The sequence below is a fragment of the Empidonax traillii genome, unplaced genomic scaffold (assembly GCF_003031625.1).
Source record: "Empidonax traillii isolate 1590-97213 ecotype Southwest subspecies unplaced genomic scaffold, ASM303162v1 scaffold99:size1466351, whole genome shotgun sequence".
NCBI lineage: Eukaryota > Metazoa > Chordata > Aves > Passeriformes > Tyrannidae > Empidonax > Empidonax traillii.
Genome location: NW_020955292.1, coordinates 3,801 through 27,360, shown reverse-complemented (window position 1 = coordinate 27,360; position 23,560 = coordinate 3,801). Strand labels below are relative to the sequence as shown.

At 58.9% G+C, this 23,560-nt stretch overlaps 3 protein-coding genes across 5 annotated transcripts; 2 read left to right on the top strand and 1 right to left on the bottom strand.

Annotated features, from left to right (window-relative positions):
* The first annotated feature begins 624 nt into the window (after window positions 1-624).
* Window positions 625-4,802, top strand: PLBD2 (phospholipase B domain containing 2). The gene is made up of 12 exons (XM_027881896.1): window positions 625-852; window positions 1,000-1,093; window positions 1,199-1,357; window positions 1,789-1,889; window positions 2,341-2,555; window positions 2,632-2,726; window positions 2,798-2,958; window positions 3,076-3,171; window positions 3,510-3,581; window positions 3,691-3,843; window positions 3,977-4,139; window positions 4,274-4,802. Exons 1-12 carry the CDS (start codon window positions 629-631, stop codon window positions 4,439-4,441), a joined length of 1,701 nt encoding a protein of 566 aa, XP_027737697.1. The 5' UTR covers window positions 625-628; the 3' UTR covers window positions 4,442-4,802.
* Window positions 4,803-7,125: 2,323 nt separating this feature from the next.
* SDSL (serine dehydratase like) lies at window positions 7,126-11,850 on the top strand. Its single transcript, XM_027881901.1, has 8 exons — window positions 7,126-7,304; window positions 7,605-7,791; window positions 7,895-7,934; window positions 8,018-8,157; window positions 9,551-9,639; window positions 9,746-9,973; window positions 10,070-10,194; window positions 10,340-11,850. Exons 2-8 carry the CDS (start codon window positions 7,624-7,626, stop codon window positions 10,531-10,533), a joined length of 984 nt encoding a protein of 327 aa, XP_027737702.1. The 5' UTR covers window positions 7,126-7,304; window positions 7,605-7,623; the 3' UTR covers window positions 10,534-11,850.
* Window positions 11,851-17,412: 5,562 nt separating this feature from the next.
* On the bottom strand, window positions 17,413-23,455 carry LHX5 (LIM homeobox 5). 3 transcript variants are annotated; one of them, XM_027881897.1, is made up of 6 exons: window positions 23,380-23,455; window positions 22,701-22,924; window positions 21,924-22,109; window positions 21,145-21,422; window positions 19,795-19,960; window positions 17,413-18,757 (listed from the first exon to the last, which is right to left on the bottom strand). In XM_027881897.1, exons 2-6 carry the CDS (start codon window positions 22,819-22,821, stop codon window positions 18,390-18,392), a joined length of 1,119 nt encoding a protein of 372 aa, XP_027737698.1. In that variant the 5' UTR covers window positions 22,822-22,924; window positions 23,380-23,455; the 3' UTR covers window positions 17,413-18,389. The 3 variants fall into 3 exon arrangements, with proteins under 3 accessions (XP_027737698.1, XP_027737699.1, XP_027737701.1); XM_027881898.1 differs by having other exon boundaries at window positions 21,924-21,977; XM_027881900.1 differs by lacking the exon at window positions 21,924-22,109.
* Window positions 23,456-23,560: the final 105 nt, after the last annotated feature.

Here is a 23,560-nt window from a genome sequence, read left to right as displayed (position 1 = left end):
GCAGTAAAGAGGCGCCGCCCGCGATTGCACAAGGCAGGGCTGGGGCCCACAGGCGGACCAGGAACTTGTGTGTCCCCCTGCTCCGAACACCCGTGGGGCCCAGGCCCCCCCCACACCAGCCACAGGTTTCACGAGTCGCTCTTCGCGGGCTGCACCGGCTGGGGCTGGACTTCACTCAGTGGTGGGACATGGCTGGGGCTGGGGGGGCGACCTGCACACATCTCCCGTGGGCATTGAGGGGGTGTTGAAATGGAGGCGTGCATATGAGCGTGGGGGAGCACGATAGGCGAGTTGTTGAGGGACTGTGGGCGTCCTCAAGCCCGCAAGGCCGGCTGGCGGGACCAAGGTCACGCCACAGGATACGCCCCAAAATCCGCCCCTACTTGACGTTCATCTCACGGAGGGCTCGCTGGGGGCGTGGTCACTCGCACGCCCCGCCCCAACCGGGGACCCGCCCCATTCATTCCCCATCCAAGCCCCGCCCCCTCCCCGCCCTATTCCTGTAATGGCGGGACATGCAGTGGGGGCGTGGTCAACCCTAAGCCCCGCCCACACTTACACCGCCCCATTCATCCCTCAGGGGCGTGGTCGCGTCCTGGCCCCGCCCCCGCCCCGCGGTGTCCCCGCCATGGCGGCCCCGCGGGCGCTGCTGGCGGTGTCCCTGCTGTCCCTGCTGTCCCCGCTCCTCTGCCCGCTCCTCTCCGCCCGCCCGGCCGGGGCAGCGCCCGCCCCGGCGCCCCGCAATGTCTCCGTGCTGCTGGAGCCCGGCTCCGGGCGGCTGAGCGTCCTGCCCGGCCGCCTCCCCGCCGCCGTGGCCTGGGCCAGCCTCGATGACCGCATCCCGCACGTCGGGTAGGGACGGCACGGGCTGACCCGGGCGGGACGGGACGGGGGTGGAATAGAGCCTAGGGGGGATGGGGTGGCGGGGCCGCCCCGGGGGAGCATCGTCCCACCCCGTGACCCTCCCTTGACCCCCCTCCGTGACCGTGTCCTCCCCAGCTGGGCCTTCCTCGAGGTGACCACCAATGCCTCGTACAATGACAGCCTGCAGGCCTACGCGGCCGGGCTCGCCGAGGCCGCTGTCACCGAGCAGGTAAGGGGTGACCCCTCCAAAAATGGGGCCCTGGAGGACATGTCCCGTTCCCCTCCCTCTTTCCCCGGCTGTCACCTGCCGGTGACACCACGCTGTGCCCCCCAGCTGATGTACATGCACTGGATGAACACCATGGTGGGCTACTGTGGCCCCTTCAAGTACGAGAGCGAGTACTGCCAGAAGCTCCGGGACTACCTGGAGGCCAACCTGGGCTGGATGGAGGAGCAGATGGGGAAGGGGCAGGACCCTGAGTACTGGCACCAGGTGAGGATGGGGTACCCCCACCCCGGGAGAACCCCACTACATCCCCCTGGGATAGCTGGGGCTTCAATTCAGAGGAAGGGACAGGGCAGTGAGATATCCTGGCTGGGCTCCAGGCAGGATGACGGGGATGTGGCCATATGGATCCTCCTCCCTGAGGCGAGAAGAAGCCACTCGTGACTTTCTCAGTGCTGGAGCTTCATGTGCTGCCTTTGGGGTGCCGGGGGGTGACTTAGCTACCCTTGGGCACAGGTGCTGAGTCATGACCTTGCTGATAGTGACATTTCCCCCACATCTCTTCCTGCCTCTGCAGCAGCACTGGGACCCACCGGATCTGCTGTGTACCCTGGGGGGAATGGGGGAGCTCATCCCCCAAAATCTCTCACCCATCTTCCGCGGGGAAGCTGGGTGCCAGCTCTGTCCCCTGTCCCCAGGTGCGCCTGGCCCTGCTGCAGCTGAAGGGGCTGGAGGACAGCTACAACAGGCGCCTGGACTTCCCCCGGGGCAGGTTCACCCTGGCGCCCTTTGGCTTCCTGTAAGCTCCTTCTTGAAGGTGGTGGAGAGTGGGAGGTGGTTGTCTCAAAGTGTGGCTGGGGCATCCTGTGGGGACAATTCCTGCATGTCCAGGGACAGCCAGTTCTGCTCCCAGTTCACCTCATCCATGTTCTGTGGATGCTTGTCCTCTGCTGCTGGGGCAGGATGGAACCAAGGCAGTTTCTCCTCCTCCCCACACCATGGTCTGGGCGGTGGGTCCCCCCACAGCTCCTGCCTCAGTTTTCTCACTGCTGTGCTCACCCTTCCCTCCCTGATCTGAGTGCCAAGGTGCTTCCAGCACAAGCGCCTGCACTGGTATGGGATGAATAAATGGCTCCAGCCTGAATGGACAGACAGACAGACAGACAGACAGACAGAGGGCTCTGAGCCAGCTCAGCTCACGTGCTGGGATGTCGCCCACCTGGTACCTCATATATCTTGCTTCCCCTCAGGCTGCTGCAGTTGGGGGGTGACCTGGAGGACCTGGAGTCTGCCCTGAACCGCTCCTCCCCGCAGCATGTCCTGGGCTCAGGCTCCTGCTCTGCCCTGGTGAAGCTGCTGCCGGGCAATCGGGATCTCCTGGTGGCCCACGACACCTGGACCTCCTACCAGTCCATGCTGCGCCTCATCAAGAAGTACACGCTGCCCTTCCGCGCCTCGGCCGGCGGTGCGTGAGCTGGGCTGGGGGGGCTGTGCCTCGCACCTCCCTTCTGATGCTCCCCTGCCTCTGCATCCCCCTTCAGGCAAGTCTCAGATCCCCGGGAGCGTCCAGGTGTTTTCCTCCTACCCCGGCACCATCTTCTCCGCGGATGATTTCTACATCCTCAGCAGTGGGCTGGTGAGTGGGTGTGGTGCTCGGGGACCCCCTCCCGAGCCCCGCTGCCCTGCCCATCGCTGCCCTCCCCACAGGTAGCGCTGGAAACCACCATCGGGAACAACAACCCGGCGCGGTGGAAGTATCTGGACCCACGGGGCAGCGTCCTGGAGTGGCTGAGGAACATCGTGGCCAACCGGCTGGCCCGCAGCGGGCCCGAGTGGGCCACTGTCTTCCGGCAGTTCAACAGTGGCACGTGAGTGGGGGTGGGATGGGGCACAGGAATTTATCCCCAGGACGAGGTGGGATTGGATGGAAAGTCCCTGGGAGGAGGCTGGCTGCCAGAGGGATGCAATCCTGTTTTCTGTGCCAGGTACAACAACCAGTGGATGGTGGTGGACTACAACGCCTTCACGCCAGGCAGAACGAGCCCATCACCGGGCGTGCTGACCGTGCTGGAGCAGATCCCGTGAGTGACCCTGTTCCTCCCTGAGCAGCAGCTCCTGCGCTGAGCTGAGCCACAGCAGAAGCATCTCCTCTCCCATCCCTGTGGGTTTGGGAAAGCCCTGAGGGTCATGTCTGCCCCAGCCCAATGGGTGGGCAGCGGGATATGGAGATGTGGGTGTGTCTGTGGCTAAAGGCTCTGGGGATGCCTGTGTAGAGGTGATGGGCACCCAGCACCCCTGGCTGGGGTGGGAACACGGTAAGGACCCCCAGCACATGTTCCAGCCTATCCCAAGGCATCTCCCCTTATCCCCACTGGATTTTTCCCCTCTACTCTGATCAGTGCTCTTCCTCCCAGCACAGGGGCCTTGTGGTGGAGGCTGATCTGACGGAGCTGCTGTACCAGCAGGGCTACTGGGCCAGCTACAACGTACCGTGAGTGCCATCCACCCCGTCCCACCCACGGCTGCCCCATAAAGGGGGGCAGCAATGCTGGGCCTTGCCCCCCACCCCTCTGTTGAGTGCTGGGTCCCCCCCACTCCAGGTACTTTGAAGAGGTCTTCAACGCCAGTGGGAACCTGGAGCTGGTGAAGAAGTATGGAGACTGGTTCACCTACGACAAGAACCCGCGGGCCCAAATCTTCCGCCGGAACCAGACGCTGGTCCATGACCTGGACTCCATGATCCGCCTCATGAGGTCTGTGCTGGGGACCCCCCAAACCGGGGTGTTCCACACCCCACAGGGGTTTGCGACCCTTGGGTGTGATTTTTTTTCGTCGTTGTAAATTTATGTCTTCCCTGGGACTCTCTCCTGACCTCTCTCCTGGCAGGTCCAACAACTACCTGCAGGACCCTCTGTCACGGTGCAAGGAATGTGACCCCCCTCAGAACGCCGAGAACGCCATTTCCGCCCGCTCCGACCTCAACCCTGCCAACGGCACCTACCCCTTCCCTGCCCTGCGCCAGCGCTGCCATGGTGGCACCGACATGAAGGTGGGGGATTCAGGCAACCCCATTGAGGGGGGTCTGCGCTTTTAGGGGGTGCATCCCCCCCCAGCAGCTCCCCCAGGCTGTGCTGCCCGTTCCCCTGTGCTGATTCACAACTCGTTTTGTCTCCCTGGCTCCAGGTCACCTCCTCGGGCATGGTCCCCTCCTTTGGGCTGGTGGCTGCCAGTGGCCCCACGTGGGATGATGTGCCCCCCTTCCGCTGGAGCACGTCCCCCTGCAGCTCCCTGCTCCACATGGGCCACCCGGACCTCTGGACATTCCCCCCAGTCAAGGTCCACTGGGACTGAACAGGCACCCGTGGGCTGATCCTGTCCGTCCATCTGTGGGTGTCTGTCCTGTGGGGGGATCCCTTTGGGGGGCAGCTGGGTGTGGGGGGACTGCAGCTCTGTGAAACACAGCCCTCCCCTGGCTCTCTCTGCCTCTCAGATCCCGGTTGTGCTGCGCAGGGGGCTGAGCCCCCGCTGTGCCCCTTCCCTGCTGGTCTCAGGACTTGTCCCTGGGTGCTGACACCTGACTCGGGGGGGTTCTTCCCAGAAAACAGCAGGTCCTGGGATCCTGGGGCTCGCCCGCGGGGCAGAGAGGAGGGCAGTGAGCTGGTGTGGCTGTGACAAATAAAGCGCTCTGTGGTGGTGGCGGTGCTGTGCTCTCTGCCGCGACTCTCCGGTGGCTGCTCTGAGGGTTGGGCTCAGGCAGTGCTCTTTCTTGCCCCCCAGTAAGAGGGTGATCCTGTTTCTGTGCTGGTGGGAGGGTGCGTGGCCAGCCAGGCCGGGCTCTTTTGGGGTGCAGGCTGTGGAGGGTTCTGTGCTGCTGCGTCAGGCTGGGTAGCTGGTGTGGGGCAGAGCTGCTGAAAGAGGGAAGCCCCAGTGCTCTCCCTCCAGGAGTGGGAGACCATCCTTGTCCCTTTCTTCTTCCCCTCTCAGGCACCTGTGTGCCCCCATTCCCAAACCCGTGGTGCAAAATCCTCTTGGGCAGCAGGTCCCTTGATCTGCCTCGTTAGGAATAACGAGGTCATTAGTGGGGGATTAATGTGCTGCAGCTCGGCAGGGCTTTGAAGGTGCCAGGTTCCCACCGGGGCTGGGGGCCCCTGGGACTCGCTGGGGTCTGCAGGGGGGTGGGATGGAGCAGGTGTGGGCTGTTGGGGTGCTGGCATGCCAAAAGCCGGGATGGGTGCACTGGACAAGGTGGGGTGTCCATAACCCACTGTGTGGGGCGGGGTTGCAGGTAAGGTGGGGGTGGCAGAGCCTGTGTCCCCTGCTGTCCCCATGGTGTGGGCTCCTGTGGCAGGGGGAGCTGATCCCTGTGGCTCAGTTTTGCCAGATAGGAGATTTCTATCACCAAGCGAAGGAGCAGCAAGGAGGGACAAGCACATCGATGCCAAAGTTGCTGCTTCCCCTCCATTTTTGTTGTTTTGTTCTTTTTTTAAAGTAGAAAACCAAAAAGATGTTAAATATCCCCCAGCTGCCATGGCGATGTCACCCAGGGTCTCTGGCCAAGGGAAATGACTCGTTGACAGCCTGGCATTGCCTTCCTTGGGGCAGGGAAGAATCAAAGGGTGGCAAAGGGGGAAGGAGGAGGTAGGTGTAGTGTGGAAAAGGACCCTGGAGAACCCCAGGGCTGAGCTGACACATGGTGGTCTCACCAAGGGCGTCCCCAGCCTCTTCCCTGTGAGCTGCTGGGGGCTCCTTGTGCCCCTTCCCCAGCTCCTGCCACCAAAGGCCCAGCCCTCTCCCATCCCATCAGGAGCAGGGTTGCCCTGCAACTCTTGCTGCCTGTTAGCAAGAATGCTCCCAGGGGCTTTGCAGCACAGCTTAGGTCAGAGTGTCACTGAAAATCAGGACTAAAACACTCTTTGCTTAATTTGCACTTTATTTTCAGTGCCAGGTGTGCAAGGGACACCTCTTCCTGTCAGACACACCATGACTTTGAATTACTGGTTTATTTACACTATAGAGATATTCAACCTGTTCCTTATATAAAGGCTAGACTATGTCAATTATTTCCCAGAGATTATTGGCTTATTAATTATTTCCTTATATGGAGTTGTTCACCTTCAGTTACCTGAGAGTCCTGGTCCTGCTTGATATGGAGATGTTTGTCTCCAGCCACAGCACTAAGACCTCTGGTTCCAGCCTGATATGGGCTTGATAAGCAAGGCTGTGCACCCAGGTATCCAGTGCATTAACTGTATCAACTTTTAGCTCCTCACTGGGTAACAATGGGACCAAAATCAGATATTCTGGGTCTGTTTTGTTGCTGTCTGCCTGGCAGTGGGTCAGAACTGAAGAGGGTGGGGATGTTCCTGGTGCACTCCACTTGGCTGTGATTTTTATCCATTTGCCAGCTGCTGTGTGGTGTCTCCCTGTTGGGATTCCCGAGCAACCTCTGCTTTCAGACTGCTCCAGCTTGGCCTTCTCCAAGGGGTGATCAAGGGCCACTTTTGTAGGGGGGTCCCTCTGAACCAGACCCCTCCTGACCCTCTGCTGGGTGCCTGGCATGGCCAGCTGAGGCTGATGGTCTCATCTTGGGGGGCTCACACAGCTGGAGGGACTGAGCCCCCCTGGGATGTGCAGCTTAGACAAGGGTCTGGGGCTGCTGTGGGGTGTGGGACTTGGCAGGGTGGACATAGGGTTGTGATGGCTCATTTGTAGGCAGTGAGTGGTGTCTTACCTGGGTATTTGGGGGATGCAGGCTGCCCTAGGTCAAAGGGGCAAAATCTTAAAATCTACTGGGACATGTTTCTGGTTGGACCTGAAAACAGCCAGTGCAAACCCTTAAAGACCCCCAGAATCATTTGGGAGCTGCTTCTCCCCTTCCCCCATCTCCTGGGCGCCCACATCCCATCTCCCCGAGCATTCGAAGGCCGCTGGGATCTGGCTGGCAGGACCACACGTGCCTGTCCTGGCCAGGACACCCGGCAGCGTGCCCGGCCATGGCCAGGCGCCTTCGGCATCGATCCAGCCCCGCGGCTGTAAAGCTCACACAGTGCTGAGCAAACAGAAGGGCCGGGGCAATGTCTGACCCCCGCCCCTTGCGCTGCTGAGCGCAGGGACCGGCACGGCCCCTCCGACGTCACCTCTCCCTCTTGTGTTCCGCAGACTCGGCGGCGGGTGAGCAGCTGGGGACACGCAGCGAGGCCCCAGGGGACAGCAGGTAACCCCCACCCTGCGGTGACTCTGGCTGGGTTATGGGACAGGGCGTGCAGGGGGCACCTGCGGACACCGGGGAAATGAGGTCCAGGAGGATGGAGGAGGGGGTGCCACAGCCTGTCCCGGGGCTCTGACAGGGAGACCCCATAGGTGCTCCTACATCCTGGAGCTGGCAGAAAACACCGTGGGCAGTCCTTTCCCTCCCAAGGGGCTCCTGTGACCCAGACTGAGCCTGGGGTGGGCATCGAAGCTGTTGGGGGACCCATAGGGAGGATCTGGTGACTCCACCACCTGTCCCTGGCAGAGCATCCATCGCCAGGACCATGGCAGCCCAGGCTGGTGGGAGCCAGAAGCCCTTCCACGTCGTCTCACCCGTGCTGGAGAGCCTGCCCCTCTCCAAGGCAGCGGGCACTAAGGTCTTCATGAAGCTGGAGAATGTCCAGCCCACGGGCTCCTTCAAGATCCGGGGCATCGGGCACCTCTGCCAGGAGGTGGGTGTGGGCACGGTGTGGGCAGGGAACTGTTCCCGCCCTCACGGGGGACACGGCAGGTGGACACAGCCAATCCCTTCCCTCTTCTTCTCCCACCTTTCAGGCTGCCAAGAAGGGCTGCCGCCGATTTGTCTGCTCCTCAGGTAACTCCATCCCGAGCTGATTCCCTGAGGAATCTGGGGACGTGTGGGGGGTCAAGCCCTGCCTGAGCCGCTGCCTCCCACAGGGGGGAACGCTGGTATGGCAGCAGCATATGCAGCCAAGAAGCTGGGGCTGCCCATCACCGTGGTGATCCCCAGCAGCAGCGGCCCCATCCCCAAGCGCAAGCTGGAGGAGCTGGGGGCGACCGTGGAGGTCTATGGCAAGGTAAAAACTGGGGCCTGGGGGGGACCAGAGGGTGCTGAGCCTGACCTCAGCCTGCTCAGTGATGCTGGAGTTGTGCTTGACATCCCATCCCAAAATGTCCCACTCCTCCATCACCTGCACCCTGGCATGGCAGCAAGGTCACCCTTGGGACCCCCACCCGCTCTGGTGTCCCCCAGCCCGTGGTGACAAGGGACACATCCCTGGGGTGTGAGGGCTTGTAGTGGGTTGGCCCTGGCTGGATGCCAGGTAGCCACTAAAGCCTCTCTCACTCCTCTCTGCGACTGGACAGAGGAGAGAAAAAAAAAAACCAAACAAACCAAAAAACAATGAAGGATTCAGGAGTTGAGATAACAGCTGGGAGAGGTCACTTACTGATCACTATCACAGGCAAAACAGGCTCAAAGTGGGGATATTAATTAAGTTTATTACTAACAGGATCAGACCAAAAGAGTGAGAAGTAAAATAATCTTAAAAACACCTTCCCCCGACCCCTCCTTCTTTCTGAGTTCTCCCTCCTCCCTGCCAGCAGTGCAGGGAGACAGGAAATGGGGGTTACAGTCAGTTTTGTTTCTGCTGCTGCTCAGGGAGAGGAGTTGGAGTCCTTCTCTTGCTCCTGTGGGGTCCCTCCCACGGCAGAGCGTCCTTCACGGACCTCTCTGGTGTGAATCCATCCCACAGGCAACAGTTCTTTCCAAACTGCTCTCCCGTGGGTCACTCCTCCATGGGGTGAAGTCCTTCACAAATGACCTGTACCGACGTGGGTCCCCCACAGGGGCCACAAGTCCTACCTGGGAAAAACCTGCTCCAGCGTGGGCTTCCCTCTTCACAGGCTGCAGGTCTCTGGCAGGACCTGCTCCATCCTGGGCCTCCCACGGGGTCACAGCCTACTTCATGCATCCACCTGCTCCAGTGTGGGCTCCTCCAGGGGCTGCAGGGGGGTCTCTGCACCCCGATGGTCCCCCATGGGCTGCAGGGGCACAGCTGCCCCACTATGGTCTGCACCACGGGCTGCAGGGCCTCAGCTCTGGTGCCTGGAGAACCTCCTGCCCCTCCTTCTGTGCTGACCTTGGTGTCTGCATTGTTGTTCCCATGTTCTCACTCTGCCCTTCCCTGGCTGGAATTTTCGTCTGCACAATAACTTTCTGTTCTTAAATATGTTATTGTCACAGAGGCGTTACTGTCACTCCTGATTGGCTTGGCCTTGGCCAGCAGCAGGAAGCCCATCCTGGAGCCGGCTGGCACTGGCTCCACCAGACAGGGGAAGCTTCCAGCAGCTTCCAACAGAAGCCACCCCTGTAGCCCCCCTCCCACCCCTGCTACCAAAACCCAGCCACAGAAACCCACTACAGGGCTGTATGGAGCCCTTCTGAGCCCCCATTGCCCTCCACCCCAGGCATTTGATGATGCAAACGAGAGGGCCCAGGAGCTGCTGAAGACAGAAGGCTGGGTCAGCATCCACCCCTTCGATGACCCCTTGGTATGGTGAGTGCTGCCAGGGCCCAGCTACCACCCCTGATCCCCATCCCTGGCATATGGGCTGGCTCAGGGTACCCCCAGGCTGTATCCTCCTGCTCCCCTTGCCCCGCAGGCAGGGTCACACCAGCCTGGTCCGGGAGCTGAAGGACTCTCTGGAGACCAAACCAGATGCCATCGTGCTGTCGGTGGGCGGCGGGGGGCTGCTGGCAGGTGTCGTGGAGGGCCTGCAGCAGGTGGGCTGGCAGGATGTCCCCATCATCGCTGCTGAGACCTGGGGAGCCCACAGCTTCCACGAGGCACTGAAAGCCGGACGGCTGGTCACCCTGCCTGACATCACCAGGTGAGTGGCCACATGCGCAACGAGCGGGCAGGGCTCAGCCCAGCTCACTGAGGGGTCCTCAGACTGCCCTGACCACCTTGTCCCCTCATGTCCCAGTGTGGCCAAGTGCCTGGGAGCCAAGACAGTGGCAGCGCGGGCGCTGCAGTGTGCCCAGGAGTGCCAGATCATCTCCCAGGTGGTGGAGGACACAGAGGCTGTGGGGGCTGTGGAGCAGTTCCTGGGTGAGTGGGGCCAGCCGGGCATCACGGGGGCGATGGGGAAACCACCGGATCCTGGTAGGTGCTGGAGCCAGGGTGCTGGGGACACCCTGTCTCTGCAGGCGGTCCCTGCAGGTGTCGGGATGTCCCGGTGGTCTTGTCCCCACAGATGATGAGAGGATGCTGGTGCAGCCGGCGTGCGGGGCAGCCTTGGCCACGCTCTACACGGGGCGGCTGCAGCGGCTGCAGCGCGAGGGGAAGCTGCGGACCCCGCTGGGCTCCGTGGTGGTCGTGGTCTGCGGGGGCGGCAACATCAACACGGCACAGCTGCGAGCCCTGAAGAGCCAGCTGGGGATGGAGTGACACCCACCCCGCGACAGAGCCTGGCTGGCACCCTCTGCTTGCTTTCCTTCCGAAATAACCAAAATAAAGCCTGGTGGACGCAGGGCTCGACTCCTCCCACAGCCTTCCCCAGCGCGCAGCGTCCACGCAGGGATGGGGAAACTGAGGCACGCCGGGGCTGGGGTCGCACTGAAGACAGGGCTGGAGCCAGGGCCCTGCCTCTGCTGAGAGCAGGACTGGCGTCCACACATCCCACTCTTCTGCTGGGACATCCAGGTATCCTCCTCTACACCCCGTCCCCCTCCATCTCCTTCCTCTCCCTCCCCTGCGCCTCCCCGGGCTGTTTGAGCTGCAGCTCCCCACCTCGCTTAGCAAGCGCTTCCTCTCTGACTAATTACTTTGCTACTGTCTTTATGCATTATTATTCTAATGATTATTAATTATTACACTCCTCTCCCGTTGCTGCCGAGCTGGCTGCGGTCAGACAAGAACAACGCTCGCGGACGCGCTTGTTACGGTGATTTATGGACGGAGATCCCCGGACGGTTTTAACACCCCCAGGCTCCAAGGTGCTCCAACACGTGGGGGTGTGTGTACTCCATCCTGGACCCCCTAAGGTCCCGTTTTTTTCTGCTTTTTTTTCTATTCCCTCCCTTTCCCCCAGGCTTTCCTGCTCTCCCCCAGTCCTACTCTGTACTGCTGAGTTTGCTTTAATCCTTTGCTATGGCACCTCCTGGGTTTTTTTTGTCTCCTCCCAACATTTCTCTCCCTTCCATCCTCCCCTCCACGGGCGATGTGGGGTCTTGCTCCCTCTGGGCTTCCCCCGCTTCAGCTGGTTCCCCCACTGAACCTGTGCCCTGAGCATCACCCAGTGATGTTGGGCAGGGTGGCCCCAAACCCTTCTCACCCTCCTCCTCCCTTTTGGAGCAGAGGGGGCCCAGCTCCAAGCGCAGCTCAGCCCCTCAGATCACCGACATCCCTCCTCACAGTCCTTTCCCCTGACCTGGCTGCCAGGCCCTCAGAAACACTCTCCTTGCCTTTGGCCCCTTGCCCCCCCCCATACTGCCCACCAGCCAGGCCACCTCCCCCAGGTGCTTCTTGGAGGCCAAACCCCCATAAATCAAAACTCTGCTGCTCCATCGTGAGCAATATCTTATGTAAAAAGGTGTTTCCAGGGAGCACCGAAGGCTGCAGAATCCTATTACGAGGCACACTATTAATTATAAGGAGTCAGCCCAGCCTACTCCAGCTATTTTTTATCCCAGGTCCAAAACCTGATTACTTTCCACCTTCTGCAGACCTTCCCCTTCCAAAAAAAAACAACAACAGAAAAAAAAAAAAGAAAAGCATTGATGTTTCACCAATAGCTTTTTAAAAAAGGAAATTATTCCCAAGACTGATGCTGCTCTGGGGGGGGGGGGTCAGGGCAGTTGGGAGCTCGTGGTGGTGTTTCCCCCTCGTGGTCCCATAGAAGGGTCATTGCTGGTTGTGACGTGGGTGTGACTGTGGGGTCTGGGTGACTTCCCTGAGCACCCCAACAGGGAGCTTTGCCCTCTCCTTGCCTTGATGAGGGAGCACTTGGGCTTTGGGTGCCAGCTGGGGGGGATTGGGCTTTGGATGTCCCTGGCAGGGATTTGGAGGTGCAGGTTATCTGGAGGACACCCCAATGGGGGTGGCATGGCCCCAGCTGGTGGGGGATCGCCTGTGGTCACCCCGCAGCTGGAGGCAGGCAGGAATCCTGAATGCTGGTGCCTTCCTGGGACTGCTGTGGGGATGAGGACCCTTCCCCTGGCTCCAATGGGGACCTTGTTTGCCATGGGGATCCCCGATGCAGTTGTGATGCTGTACCCCAATGCTGGCTGCACCGGGGACCCCAACCCCAGGTTTGGCTCCTAATATAATATAATATATTATTATATATCATATAATATAATAAGAAGAATAATTTTAACAATAATATTTTAATAATATTTTAATAAAAGTGTTTTGATATTACATTATCATTTTAATAAGGTTTTGATAATAGTATCTTAACAATAATATTTTAATAGTAGCAGTAATATTTTAATAATACTTTAATATTATTTTAATACAAAATGCTTTAATAATAATATTATTATTTTGTAAACCTTGTTTTAACGATAATAATTAACATTATTATTATTAATAATAATAATAGTGTTCACCCAGTGAATGACCTTGTGTTCCACTTTCTACTCCTCAAAAATGATTCTCGGAAGGGTCTATTTACCAACATATTGCCCTGTCCCTACAAAATCTTAAACCCTGTTACCTAAAGCCAACCACGCCCAGGCTCCGCCCACTAAGGGCGTGGTCACAACAATACCACGCCCCCAACCCAAATTTCCTTTTGCACTGGGCGGGGGCGTGGCTGAGTCTAAGCCCCACCTTCAATCTTTTCCCATTGGTTACTGCTTTACTGAGGAGGCGTGGCCTTCCTCGGGCCCGTGGTGACCCTGTTTTCCCTTTTGATCCTGTCCGTGCATCTGTGGGTGTCTGCCCTGTGGGGGGATCCTTTTGGGGGGCAGGTGAATGTGGGGGGACTGCAGCTCTGTGACCGCCCTCCCCTGGCTCTCTCTGCCTCTCAGATGCCGGTTGTGCTGCGCAGGGGGCTGAGCCCCCGCTGTGCCCCTTCCCTGCTGGTCTCAGGACCTGTCCCTGGGTGCTGACACCTGACTTGAGGGGGTTCTTCCCAGAAAACAGCAGGTCCTGGGATCCTGGGGCTCGCCCGCGGGGCAGAGAGGAGGGCAGTGAGCTGGTGTGGCTGTGACAAATAAAGCGCTCTGTGGTGGTGGCGGTGCTGTGCTCTGTGCCGCGACTCTCCGGTGGCTGCTCTGAGGGTTGGGCTCAGGCAGTGCTCTTTCTTGCCTCCCAGTAAGAGGGTGATCCTGTTTCTGTGCTGGTGGGAGGGTGCGTGCCCAGCCAGGCCGGGCTCTTTTGGGGTGCAGGCTGTGGAGGGTTCTGTGCTGCTGCGTCAGGCTGGGTAGCTGGTGTGGGGCAGAGCTGCTGAAAGAGGGAAGCCCCAGTGCTCTCCCTCCAGGAGTGGGAGAGCATCCTTGTCCCTTTCTTCTTCCCCTCTCAGGCACCTGTGTGCCCCCATTCCCAAATCCGTGGTGCAAAATCCTCTTGGGCAGCAGGTCCCTTGATCTGCCTCGTTAGGAATAACGAGGTCATTAGTGGGGGATTAATGTGCTGCAGCTCGGCAGGGCTTTGAAGGTGCCAGGTTCCCACCGGGGCTGGGGGCCCCTGGGACTCGCTGGGGTCTGCAGGGGGGTGGGATGGAGCAGGTGTGGGCTGTTGGGGTGCTGGCATGCCAAAAGCCGGGATGGGTGCACTGGACAAGGTGGGGTGTCCATAACACACTGTGTGGGGCGGGGTTGCAGGTAAGGTGGGGGTGGCAGAGCCTGTGTCCCCTGGTGTCCCCATAGTGTGTGGGCTCCTGTGGAAGGGGGAGCTGCTCGTGGTATCCCTGTGGCTCAGTTTTGCCTGACGGGAGATCTCCATCACCAACTGAGGGAGCAGCAAGTTGGGACAAACACATTGGTGCCAAAGACAGGGCATGCTGGATTAGCAGCAGTGGCTGCGTTGCTGCTTCCCCTCCTTTAAATATATATATTTTTTTTTAATAGTAGAAAACCAAAAAGTTGTTAAATATCACCCCAGCTGCCACGGCGGTGTCACCCAGGGACTCTGGCCTGGCACTGCCTTCCTTTGGGCAGGGATGGAGCCAAAGGAGTTCCATCAGGAGCAGGGCTGCCCCGGACCTCTTGCCTTGCTCGATGTCTGTCAGCAAGAGTGCTCTCAGAGGAGCTTTGAGGCAGAGTTTGGGTGAGGGTGTCACCGAAAATCGGGACTAAAGCCCTCTAACACTCTTTGTAGTATTAGAAAGCTTTATTTGCACTTTATTTTCAGTGCCAGCCCTGTGAGAGATAGCCCTTCCTATCACACCCTTGAATTACTGGTTTATTTTCATCATAAAGACATTCAACCTGTTTCTTATAAGAAGGCTGGACTATGTTAATTACTTCCCTGAGTTTATTAGCATATTAATTATTTCCTCATATGGACTTGTTTGCCCTCAATTACTTAACTGAGAGTCCTGGTCCTGTTTGATATGGAGATGTTCTTCTCCAGCCACAGCACTAAGACCTCCGTTGCCAGCCTGATATGGGCTTGATAAGCAACCCCATACACCCCATACAATGCACATAATCAAGTGCATTAATTACAACTTTTAGCTCCTTGTTTGGTAACAAGAGGACCAAACCCATATATTTTGAGCTCTGTTTTATTGCTGTCTGCCTGGGACAGCCCTGTCTTTCCCGAGGGGCTCCTGTGCCCTGCACCAAGACTTGGGGTCAGCAACGGGCCTGTGGGGAGGGACTCAAGACTCCACCACCTCTCCCTGGCAGAGCATCCATTGCCAGGGCCATGGCAGCCCAGCCTAGTAGGGATCAGAAGCCCTTCCACATCACCTGGCCCGTCCTAGAGAACCTGCCTCTCTCCAAAGCAGCGGGCACTAAGGTCTTCATGAAGCTGGAGAATGTCCAGCCCAGAGACTCCTTCAAGATCCGAGGCATCGGGCATCTCTGCCAGGAGGTGAGTATGGGCACGGCATGGGCAGGGGGCTGCTCCCACTCTCAAGGGGGTCACAGCCATCCTCTCCCTGTTTCTCTCCTGCCTTTCAGGCTGCCAAGAAAGGGCAGGGCTCAACTCCTCTCACAGCCTTCTCCAGCACACAGCATCCATGAAGGGATGGGGAAACTGAGGCACGCCGGGCAGACAAACTTGGGCTCACACTGCAGACAGGGCTGGAGCCAGGGCCCTGCCTCTGCTGAGAGCAGGACTGGCATCCACACATCCCACTCTTCTGCTGGGACATCCAGGTATCCTCCTCTACACCCCGTCCCCCTCCATCTATCTACCTCCTCTCCCTCCCCTGCACCTCCCCGGGCTGTTTGGGCTGCAGCTCCCCACCTCGCATAGCAAGCGCATCCTCTCTGACTAATTACTTTGCTACTGTCTTTATGCATTATTATTCTAATGATTATTAATTATTACACTCCTCTCCCGTTGCTGCCGAGCTGGCTGCGGTCAGACAAGAACAACGCTCGCGGACGCGCTTGTTACGGTGATTTATGGGCGGAGATCCCCGGACGGGTTTAACAGTGCTGGTGCCTCCTTGAAACTGCTGGGGTGGTGGGGACCCCAACCCCAAGGTTGGCTCCTGCACCCAGCTCTGAGCTGTGAGACCAAATTAGTAAAGCTCCTCCGGGCTAGGGGATCATCCCTGCTCTTGGTGGCTGCTCCTGGTGAGCCCCATCCTCCTGCACCAAGCCCCCAGGCACCTGCACTGTCTGGGATGTGGCAGTTTGGAGCATCATCCAAGATCTCTCCTGCAGCCTGTCCTGCCCTGAGTCCCAGAGATGGGGTGCTGCAGCAGATTGAAAACAGTCCTCAGGTTTATGCCTTTAATTTTTTAATAATAATAATAATAACCATAGTAGTAATAGTAGTAGTAGTAGTAGTGAACAATCAATGTTCACCCAGTGAATGACCTTGTGTTGCATTTTATACTCCTCAAAAGGATGCTGGGGTGGAGTTACTTACCAACACATTGCCTTGTCCTTATAAAAAAACCCCATTAGCTGCGAACACCAACAGCCTGGAAGGGTTGGAGCAGAGGGGAGCAGCCAGCTTTGCTCCTGCCTCAGCAGTGCAAAAGGGGAGAAGGTGCCTTGCTTGGTGGGTGATGGGACACCCGTGTCTGTGATGGCCCCAGCTCCTGGCTGAGGGGTCCCTCAAGGCTCAGCCTGGCTTCTTGGCCACTCTGTTATTAATGCCAGTAATGGTATAGGAAGGATAAATTCCACCACTTGGCTGAACAGAGAAAATATGCAGAGAAGTGGCTGGCTTTCCATAAATCATCAGTGCTCCGTGCTACAACCGAGCCAGGACTTAAAATTCAGGTCAGGAGAGAGGGACTCTCGTAAGCCAGCAAGGGAAGGTAATTTATTCTGTTTATATCGTTTTACTGCAAGACAAGGGGGGGGCGAAAACCTCTGCCATGATTTTGCATTTTAAATATTAGTTCAGAGCTGCAGCCTTCCGTGGACTTTTTATTTTTGTATCTCAGAAATCGAGGGACAGGAACCATGAGAGAAGAGGGGGTTGACCTGAGGTGCTGCGGGAGGAGACGCCCCTACTGCCCTCAGTACTCCCTAGGGCAGATGGGGCAAAAGCTGCTGATGGCATTGAAGGACCTCCCCTTTGGGATGTCCCCTGTTGGTGTCCCCCTCCAGCAGCCCTGCTGACACCCATGGCTGCTCCATGGGGATGCTCTGCCAGCAGGGCTGTGGGTGCCTGGATGGGTCTTGGGGGGGGGGGGGAGGTTCAAACAACACGTGCCCCCCGGGAGAAAGGAATTGTGCATTGGGCTGTCTGTTGTGGGGGAAGGTGCTGAGCTGGGTGATGTGCCCCCTCCCAGTGCCAGAGAGGTGGGGGGAATGGAGGGGACTGGGTTACTAGGTGGGTGATGCAGCAGCATCACCTTGTACAGGGGCCACGGCACCTGTTACACCCAGGGAAGTGATGGGGGGCTGCTCCCCCAGACCCCACGCAGGGCTGGGGGACAGTGGTGGAGCAGGGCAGCCCTGCCAGCAACGGCCGTGGTCTTGTCTTAAAAACAAAATAAAATAAAATAAAATGAAAGGGACAGGTGACCGAACAGTAGGTAACTAAAAGGTTTTTTATTCACATTGAACAACAAGAGCCATTCACACTAACAGCCTCTGCAAGAGGCAGCGGGGACAGGAAACCCACGACGCTTTCAGAAAACAACTTTTTTTCCTTTCCTTTTCCATTCTCCTTCCTTTTTTCGTCTCCCCCTCTCTATCCTCTCACCCCCCTCCCCGGTGCCACCCCCTCCCTGCCTTCAAAATAGAAAAATTCGGAGCCTCCGATGACTAAAGTACAATAAATAATCAGTAAACACAAAAACATACTTTATTTGTTTCTCCTTTATACAAAATAAAGAAACTAGAAGCAAAAACTATAATACATCCTTAAATTGTCGGAGCCTCTGGGAATTGTTGGGGTGGGACTCGGCATCGAGGCTCAGGTGTAATTTCTGCTGTTGTGGTTGAGTTGGTTTAGTTCTGGGGTTTATTGTTTTTTTGTTGTTGTGTTTTTCCTGTTTCTGCCTCTTTCTGGTGTCTCTTCCACCACGTGGGAGCCCAATCTCAACCAGTCACTGGGGCAGCCCTGGGCCTGGCCCCCCCACGACCCCCCTTCTCCCCATCACCAAAAACCGGGTCCAAACCCACCTTCTCCTTGGGGATAAAATGGGAACAATAAAAATAAGGGCAGGGAGAGGGGCTGGGGGGGGTTTATTCCTGCTGTTCCCCAATTCCCCCCCTCCCACGACGTGGCAGGGGATAATTAAAAAGGATGCTAATTAGCAGGGGGGAGCCCTGCCCCAGCCCCCCCTCCCCTGGTGCCACCGGGGCAGTGGGACCTGTGTCCAGGCGAGTTCAACTTTGGTCCAAGAGGTGGTCCCGACACCGGCGGGGTCTTCAGGGCTGGGCACCATTCATCGCCCCCCCCCCAAAGTGCTGGGGGGAAGGTGCCGGGAGGGGGGAGGTAGCGGGGTAGCCCCAAGGTCCCGGGGGGTGCAGTGATGGGGAGGGTGGAGGGAGGATGCGGGGATGTGTTTTGGCACCGGAGGGGGCTCTTTATCCGACGGTGGTGACGTGATGCGCCCTGGTCCGGGGTGAAGGGAGGGGGGACACGCGTGGGCTGGGGGGACGAGAGGGGTGCTTTCCCCCTGCACACACACACGCGTGCCCACGCCAGGCCTACCACACCGCCGCCTCGCTGAGCTCCGGGTTCGGGTGCGACAGAGCCCCGCTGTAGCCGCTATTGCTGGACATGGAGAAGGGGGGGCTGGGCCCCCCGCTGAAGACCTCCCCCGGGATGGGGTGCAGCGAGCCGGTCATCCCCGGCTCGGGGCTGGGGGTGTCGGGATGCGAGATCATATCCGTGTACCTTTGGTTTTCTGAGGAGTGGTGTCCGCTTAGGGGGGGCTCCAAGGGTCCCAGGGGTGTGGAGCCGGGTCCTGAGTTCTGAAGGTAGCTGGAGTCGGCCGGGGACTGGGCTTGGGAGGGCGGCCCGTGGGGGAAAAAGTCATAGTTGCCTCCCGGTCCGTAGTAGTCACCTTGATAATCTGTGGGAATGGGGGAAAAAAGGATGGATCCCGTCCCCTGGGGCCAAAGACCTTCCGAAATCCTGCTGTATCCCATCCCAGCCCTGTCCTGTCCCCTCCAAAACATTGCTGGCTCCCAGGATGCGGGGCCCAAAGAGCCAGGTAGGACTTCGAGCCCAACCTGAGAGAAATAAGCCTGTCCTAAGGGCTGCAGTGCCCATCACCCTCTCTCTGGCCAGTCTGGAGGAGGGAAAGGCAAGGAATCCAAGGCTGGGTCAGCTGAGGGGGTGGAAATGGGCTCCGTTTAGTGTTTAATTAATGAAGAATAGTAATCTATATCTATAGATATATATATATAGATATATATATATAAAGGGAATGAGAATAAATATATATAAAGAGAATGAGGGCAAATAAATATATAATGGGAAAATATGTAACGGGAAAAATATATAATATAATGGAAAAATATGTAATATAATAATATAATATAATGGGGGAATATATACACAACGGGAAAAACGTATATAATAGGGGAAAACATATACACAAAAGGGGAACATATGTGTATACATATATAATGGCGAAATTATATGTAAGTTTAAGCATCCTGGAAGGCATCTAGAAACTAACTTCAGGGCAGCAAGGGGTGCCTGAAAAGCCCCTTGTCAGATGGGAGGCTTTGAAAATGCAGCTTTTGTGGGGGGCTCTGCGGGGAGCGAGGGGAGAGGGAGGTGCGGGGCTGCCCCTCTGCGCCCACCCCGTCCCGTCGGGGCGGCGGGGGGGCAGCAGTGACCTTCCATATGCTGCGGGCCCCCCGAGGTAATTGGAACAAATGCGACCTGAAAGGGGGACAAAAGCCCCGCAGCTGGGGCTTTGTTCGCAGGAGAGAGGCCCCGCAATGCCGGCGGGGCGCAGGGGTGCGTGGACGTGGCTGCGAGTGCAGGGATGCGGCCGCGCGACTGTGAGCGGGGGTAGGAGAAGAGGAAAACCCTTGAAAAAGCGCGATACGGAGGAACAAAAGGGGAAGGGTGACACGCATGGCAGGGATCCCTCACCTCCGTAGTACGTGTAGGGGGTCGAGCCGAGCATCTCGGACTCGTCGAGGCGGCCTCCGAGGGGCCGCATCCTGCGGGGGCTGCGGAAGAAGGCGTGTCGGCGGGCGCCCAGCGCGCTCAGCTGCTTCATCCGCCGCTCCTTCGACCGACGGTTCTGGAACCAGACCTGTGGCCGGGCCAGTGTCAGTGCCCACCGGGGATGGGGGAGCAGGGACATTCCACCCCCCCCCCCCCCCGCCCCCAATGTTTGGTCAGGGGAAATGTTGGAAATCTTGCACCCACCCTGGGTTTTTCAACACTTTGGGTATTTTTTGATGACGCTAACACTCCCCACTCTTCCTGCTGCTTATGCCCCAACAAGTGCATGGGGACCCCGCACCCCCTAAATACAAGGTTTATTAGAATACTGCCCGTCTCGTCCCCAGCTGCATCTCCACACACACATCCTCAGCCTATCTGTCCCTACCAAGGAGAGGCCAGCCGGGAGATACAGGAAGGAGAAATTTCCCCTGTGGAGGCATGGAAGAAGGGAGGAAAAGTGGGAAGGAGGAAGGGGATAGGACTGTGGATCGTGGCAGAAGCAGGGGGAAAGCGGGAAGATAAGCACCTGCGGCAGCAGGCAGGGAGTCAGAACAGCCGGCAGGGAGGATGGAAATGAAAGGGAAAGGGGAGACGCGGCCGCCTCTCCACGGACATCGCCTAATCCGAACCGCACGCCTCAGCAGCCTGGTGGGGTGTCTGGATTATTGTCCCACTCCCCTAGGGATGGGGCAGCTCGGGAGAGCGAGCACATCGCACTCCTGCGGGACTTCTGCTCCCCTCTGCCGGGAGCCGGGAATCGCAGCTCCTCTACCGGCAAAGCCGGAGAGTCCTCCCCTATTAATGCCTCTATTAAAGCCCATTAATCCCTACATTTCCGCAGGGATTTTCTTCACAGGGGCAGTGCGGTAAGAAAGTGCCGGCTGCCTGCAGAGAGCAATAGATGCTCCTTGCTTCCACAAGGCTGGAGCATCCATCTCCTGGCACGCTGGAGATCCTGCTCGGCCCCACGGGAAGCCAGGCAGGCTGATGTTTTGGGGATGGTTTTCATCCCTTCCCATGGGGTGGGTGTATTAAAGCACAGGGTGGGAGATCCCCACTCCCCCACAGGAGAATGGGGTGGGAGCAGGGCTGGGCCTGGGGTGACGCTGGCAAGGGGCAGATGGGGTTCCCCTGTCCCATTCCTTGAGGGAACAATCTCTGTGTCCCACCCCCTTTCCAACACCTGGGGGAGACTGTCACAGCCTTGAACTATCTGGGCTCCTGTCATGACCCCTTCTCCTCCCTCCCGGCGGGCTGGGGCTCTCCTACCTGGATGACTCTCATGTTGAGGCCGGTCTCCTGGGCCAGCTGTTCTCGGATGTGGCGGGTGGGTTTGGGGGTGGCGGCGAAGGCAGCTTTGAGGGTCTCCAGCTGCTTGGCTTTAATGGTGGTGCGGGGCCCCCTCCGCTTGGTGCCCGAGTTCTGCTCCTCGTTCTCGTTGTTGGTGGTCTCCTTGTCCGAGGAGGTCGAGTTGTCCGTCTCCTTGGTGTCGTCCTGCATGGGGTCCTGGAGATCCGGGGACAAACTCCTGTCTGTACATGAGGACACTGTAAAGGAGACCCAGAGAGGAAAGGAGGGGGGTGGATGACTTAGGGGAGAGATTCACCCCCTCTCCTCTGCCCTCCCCGGACCATCCAGTTCAGCTGCTTTTCAGGACAGGGGTTGGGGGGTGCTGGAGAGCAGTAAGGGGTGCAGATGGCATCTGCCCCCTGGTACCCCTAAAGCAACGTCCCCCCAACATCACGCAGATCTCCAGGCAAGCGCTACTCGATCCAGCTCTGTGCACCGTGTCATGCCAGCCGGGGGGAGCTGGGGAGGGGGCGATCCCCCAGGCCCACCGCAGCCCCCCACGCTCCCCCTCTCCCCCCTGTGCCTTTTACACTGGGAAACGGGATGTGCCGCTGGGAAAAACGCCACCGGGCCCCGTCGGGATTTGGGGGGGTCCCGAATCACTGCCTTGAGCCTGGCTCACCCCCCACCCCCAGCCACCGATACCCCCCCCCGGGGACCCTGCAGCCAGCACCCCCCCAAGGCCAAGCTCTACTCGCCTCGCTCACAGCAGCGGCCCCACTGACTGGCGTGGCAGGATCCGGCCCCGGGTGCTGGACGGAGAGAGAGCCCACGGAAGGGGGTGAGCAGGGGCGCCCGGCATGGCTGGGACAGCAGGAGGGGGCCTGGCCCTGCTCTCCTGACGCAGAGACAGCTTCCAAGGAAGTCAAATGGGAGCTTTGCCTCTGGGTGAAAGGAGGCGAAGGATCAGGCCCACGGCGCGGGGGGACCGGGCACACTCGCAGGGGGGCTCTGGGGCAGGGGGTCTCCCGAGCCAGCCCGGGGGGTGGTCCTGGTTCCCCACCGCCCCGCATCACCACTGCCGTAGGGGCCGTGCGCGGGGCAGAAGCCAAAAGACGGCGGGGGGGGGGGGCAGAGCTCATCCCACGCGGGGCCGCATCCCGCGGGGGAGGGGGGGCGGGATATCACAGAGGCTTCCGCCCGCTTTGAAAGCTTTCACCCCAAATCCCACCCTTCCCCCAGCGGATCAACTGGCTGTGAGGTGCAACCCCTCATCCCACAAATCTAAACCTCCTTCCCGGCCGGGAGATGCCTCCGCCGGGAGGTACCGGCAGCTCGGGGCTGCTGCCCGGCGGGCTCGGCGCTGCCCGCTCCTGCCGGTACCGGTGGCAGGGATTACCGGGGGGGTCACGCTGGCCGCGGGGTGCAGCCCCTCACCCCACAAATCCAAACCTCCTTCCCTGCCAGGAGGTGCCTCCACCGGGAGGTGCGGGCAGCAGGGACAAGTGCGATGCGGCGGGCTGAGCCGCTCGTACCTGAGTTGAGGCTGCCTTCCTTCAAACTGGGAGAGTTCAAATAATCCTCTTTGCAAACAAATTTGTTCTCGTCGATGATATAGAGTTCCTCGCCCGTGGAGAGCTGCTTGTTGCAGACCATGCAGGTGAAACAGTTCAGGTGAAAGACTTTATTCCGGGCTTTGCGGACGAGGTCGCTGGGGGAGATCCCTTGGGAGCAGCCGGCGCATTTGGTACCAAACCTCCTGGGAAGGGGGAGAAAAGCGAGAGCTGGAGCCCCGGCGGCGATGGGCTGTGCGTGAGCTGTACCGAACCCCCCTTCTCAAATCCCACCGCGGGAGCCCGATCCTCCAGGTCTCTGTCTGGAAGATTTGGGGGAGCAGGCAATTGTCACCTTTGGGGCGAGGATGAGGAAAGCTTTCATCCCCGCGCAGCCCCGGCATTAGGATGCGGGGAGAGCGCGGGTCTGGGGTGTCCCCGCATGAGCATCCTCGCCCGCATTTGGCCCCCTGAAGGGACGGACGGGAGGGAGGGTGGCGGGGGGTCCCTTCCGCGCTCCACAGGGGGGGATTTCGTTTAAGCTGGTGCCCCCCGCGAGAGGAATGGAGGGCTCCGGCCTGAAAATTCCGGGGAGAAAAGGGGGTTGATCACGGGCAAAGAGACGGAAAAGGGAGAGGCGGGTGCGGGGGGCAGCGCGTACCCAGAACAACGGGCGGAGGAGAGGGCTGAGCTCCTCAAGGCAGCCTAGGGTCCCCAACGCCGCCTGGTCCCCAGCCAGTCCCTCTCTCCCGAGGGGCAATTCTTTCAGGTTGGGGAGAGCGTTTTGGAAATCTCCGATTTTCTTTTCCTTCTCAGAGCGGGTTTGGGGCTTTTTTGTTTGT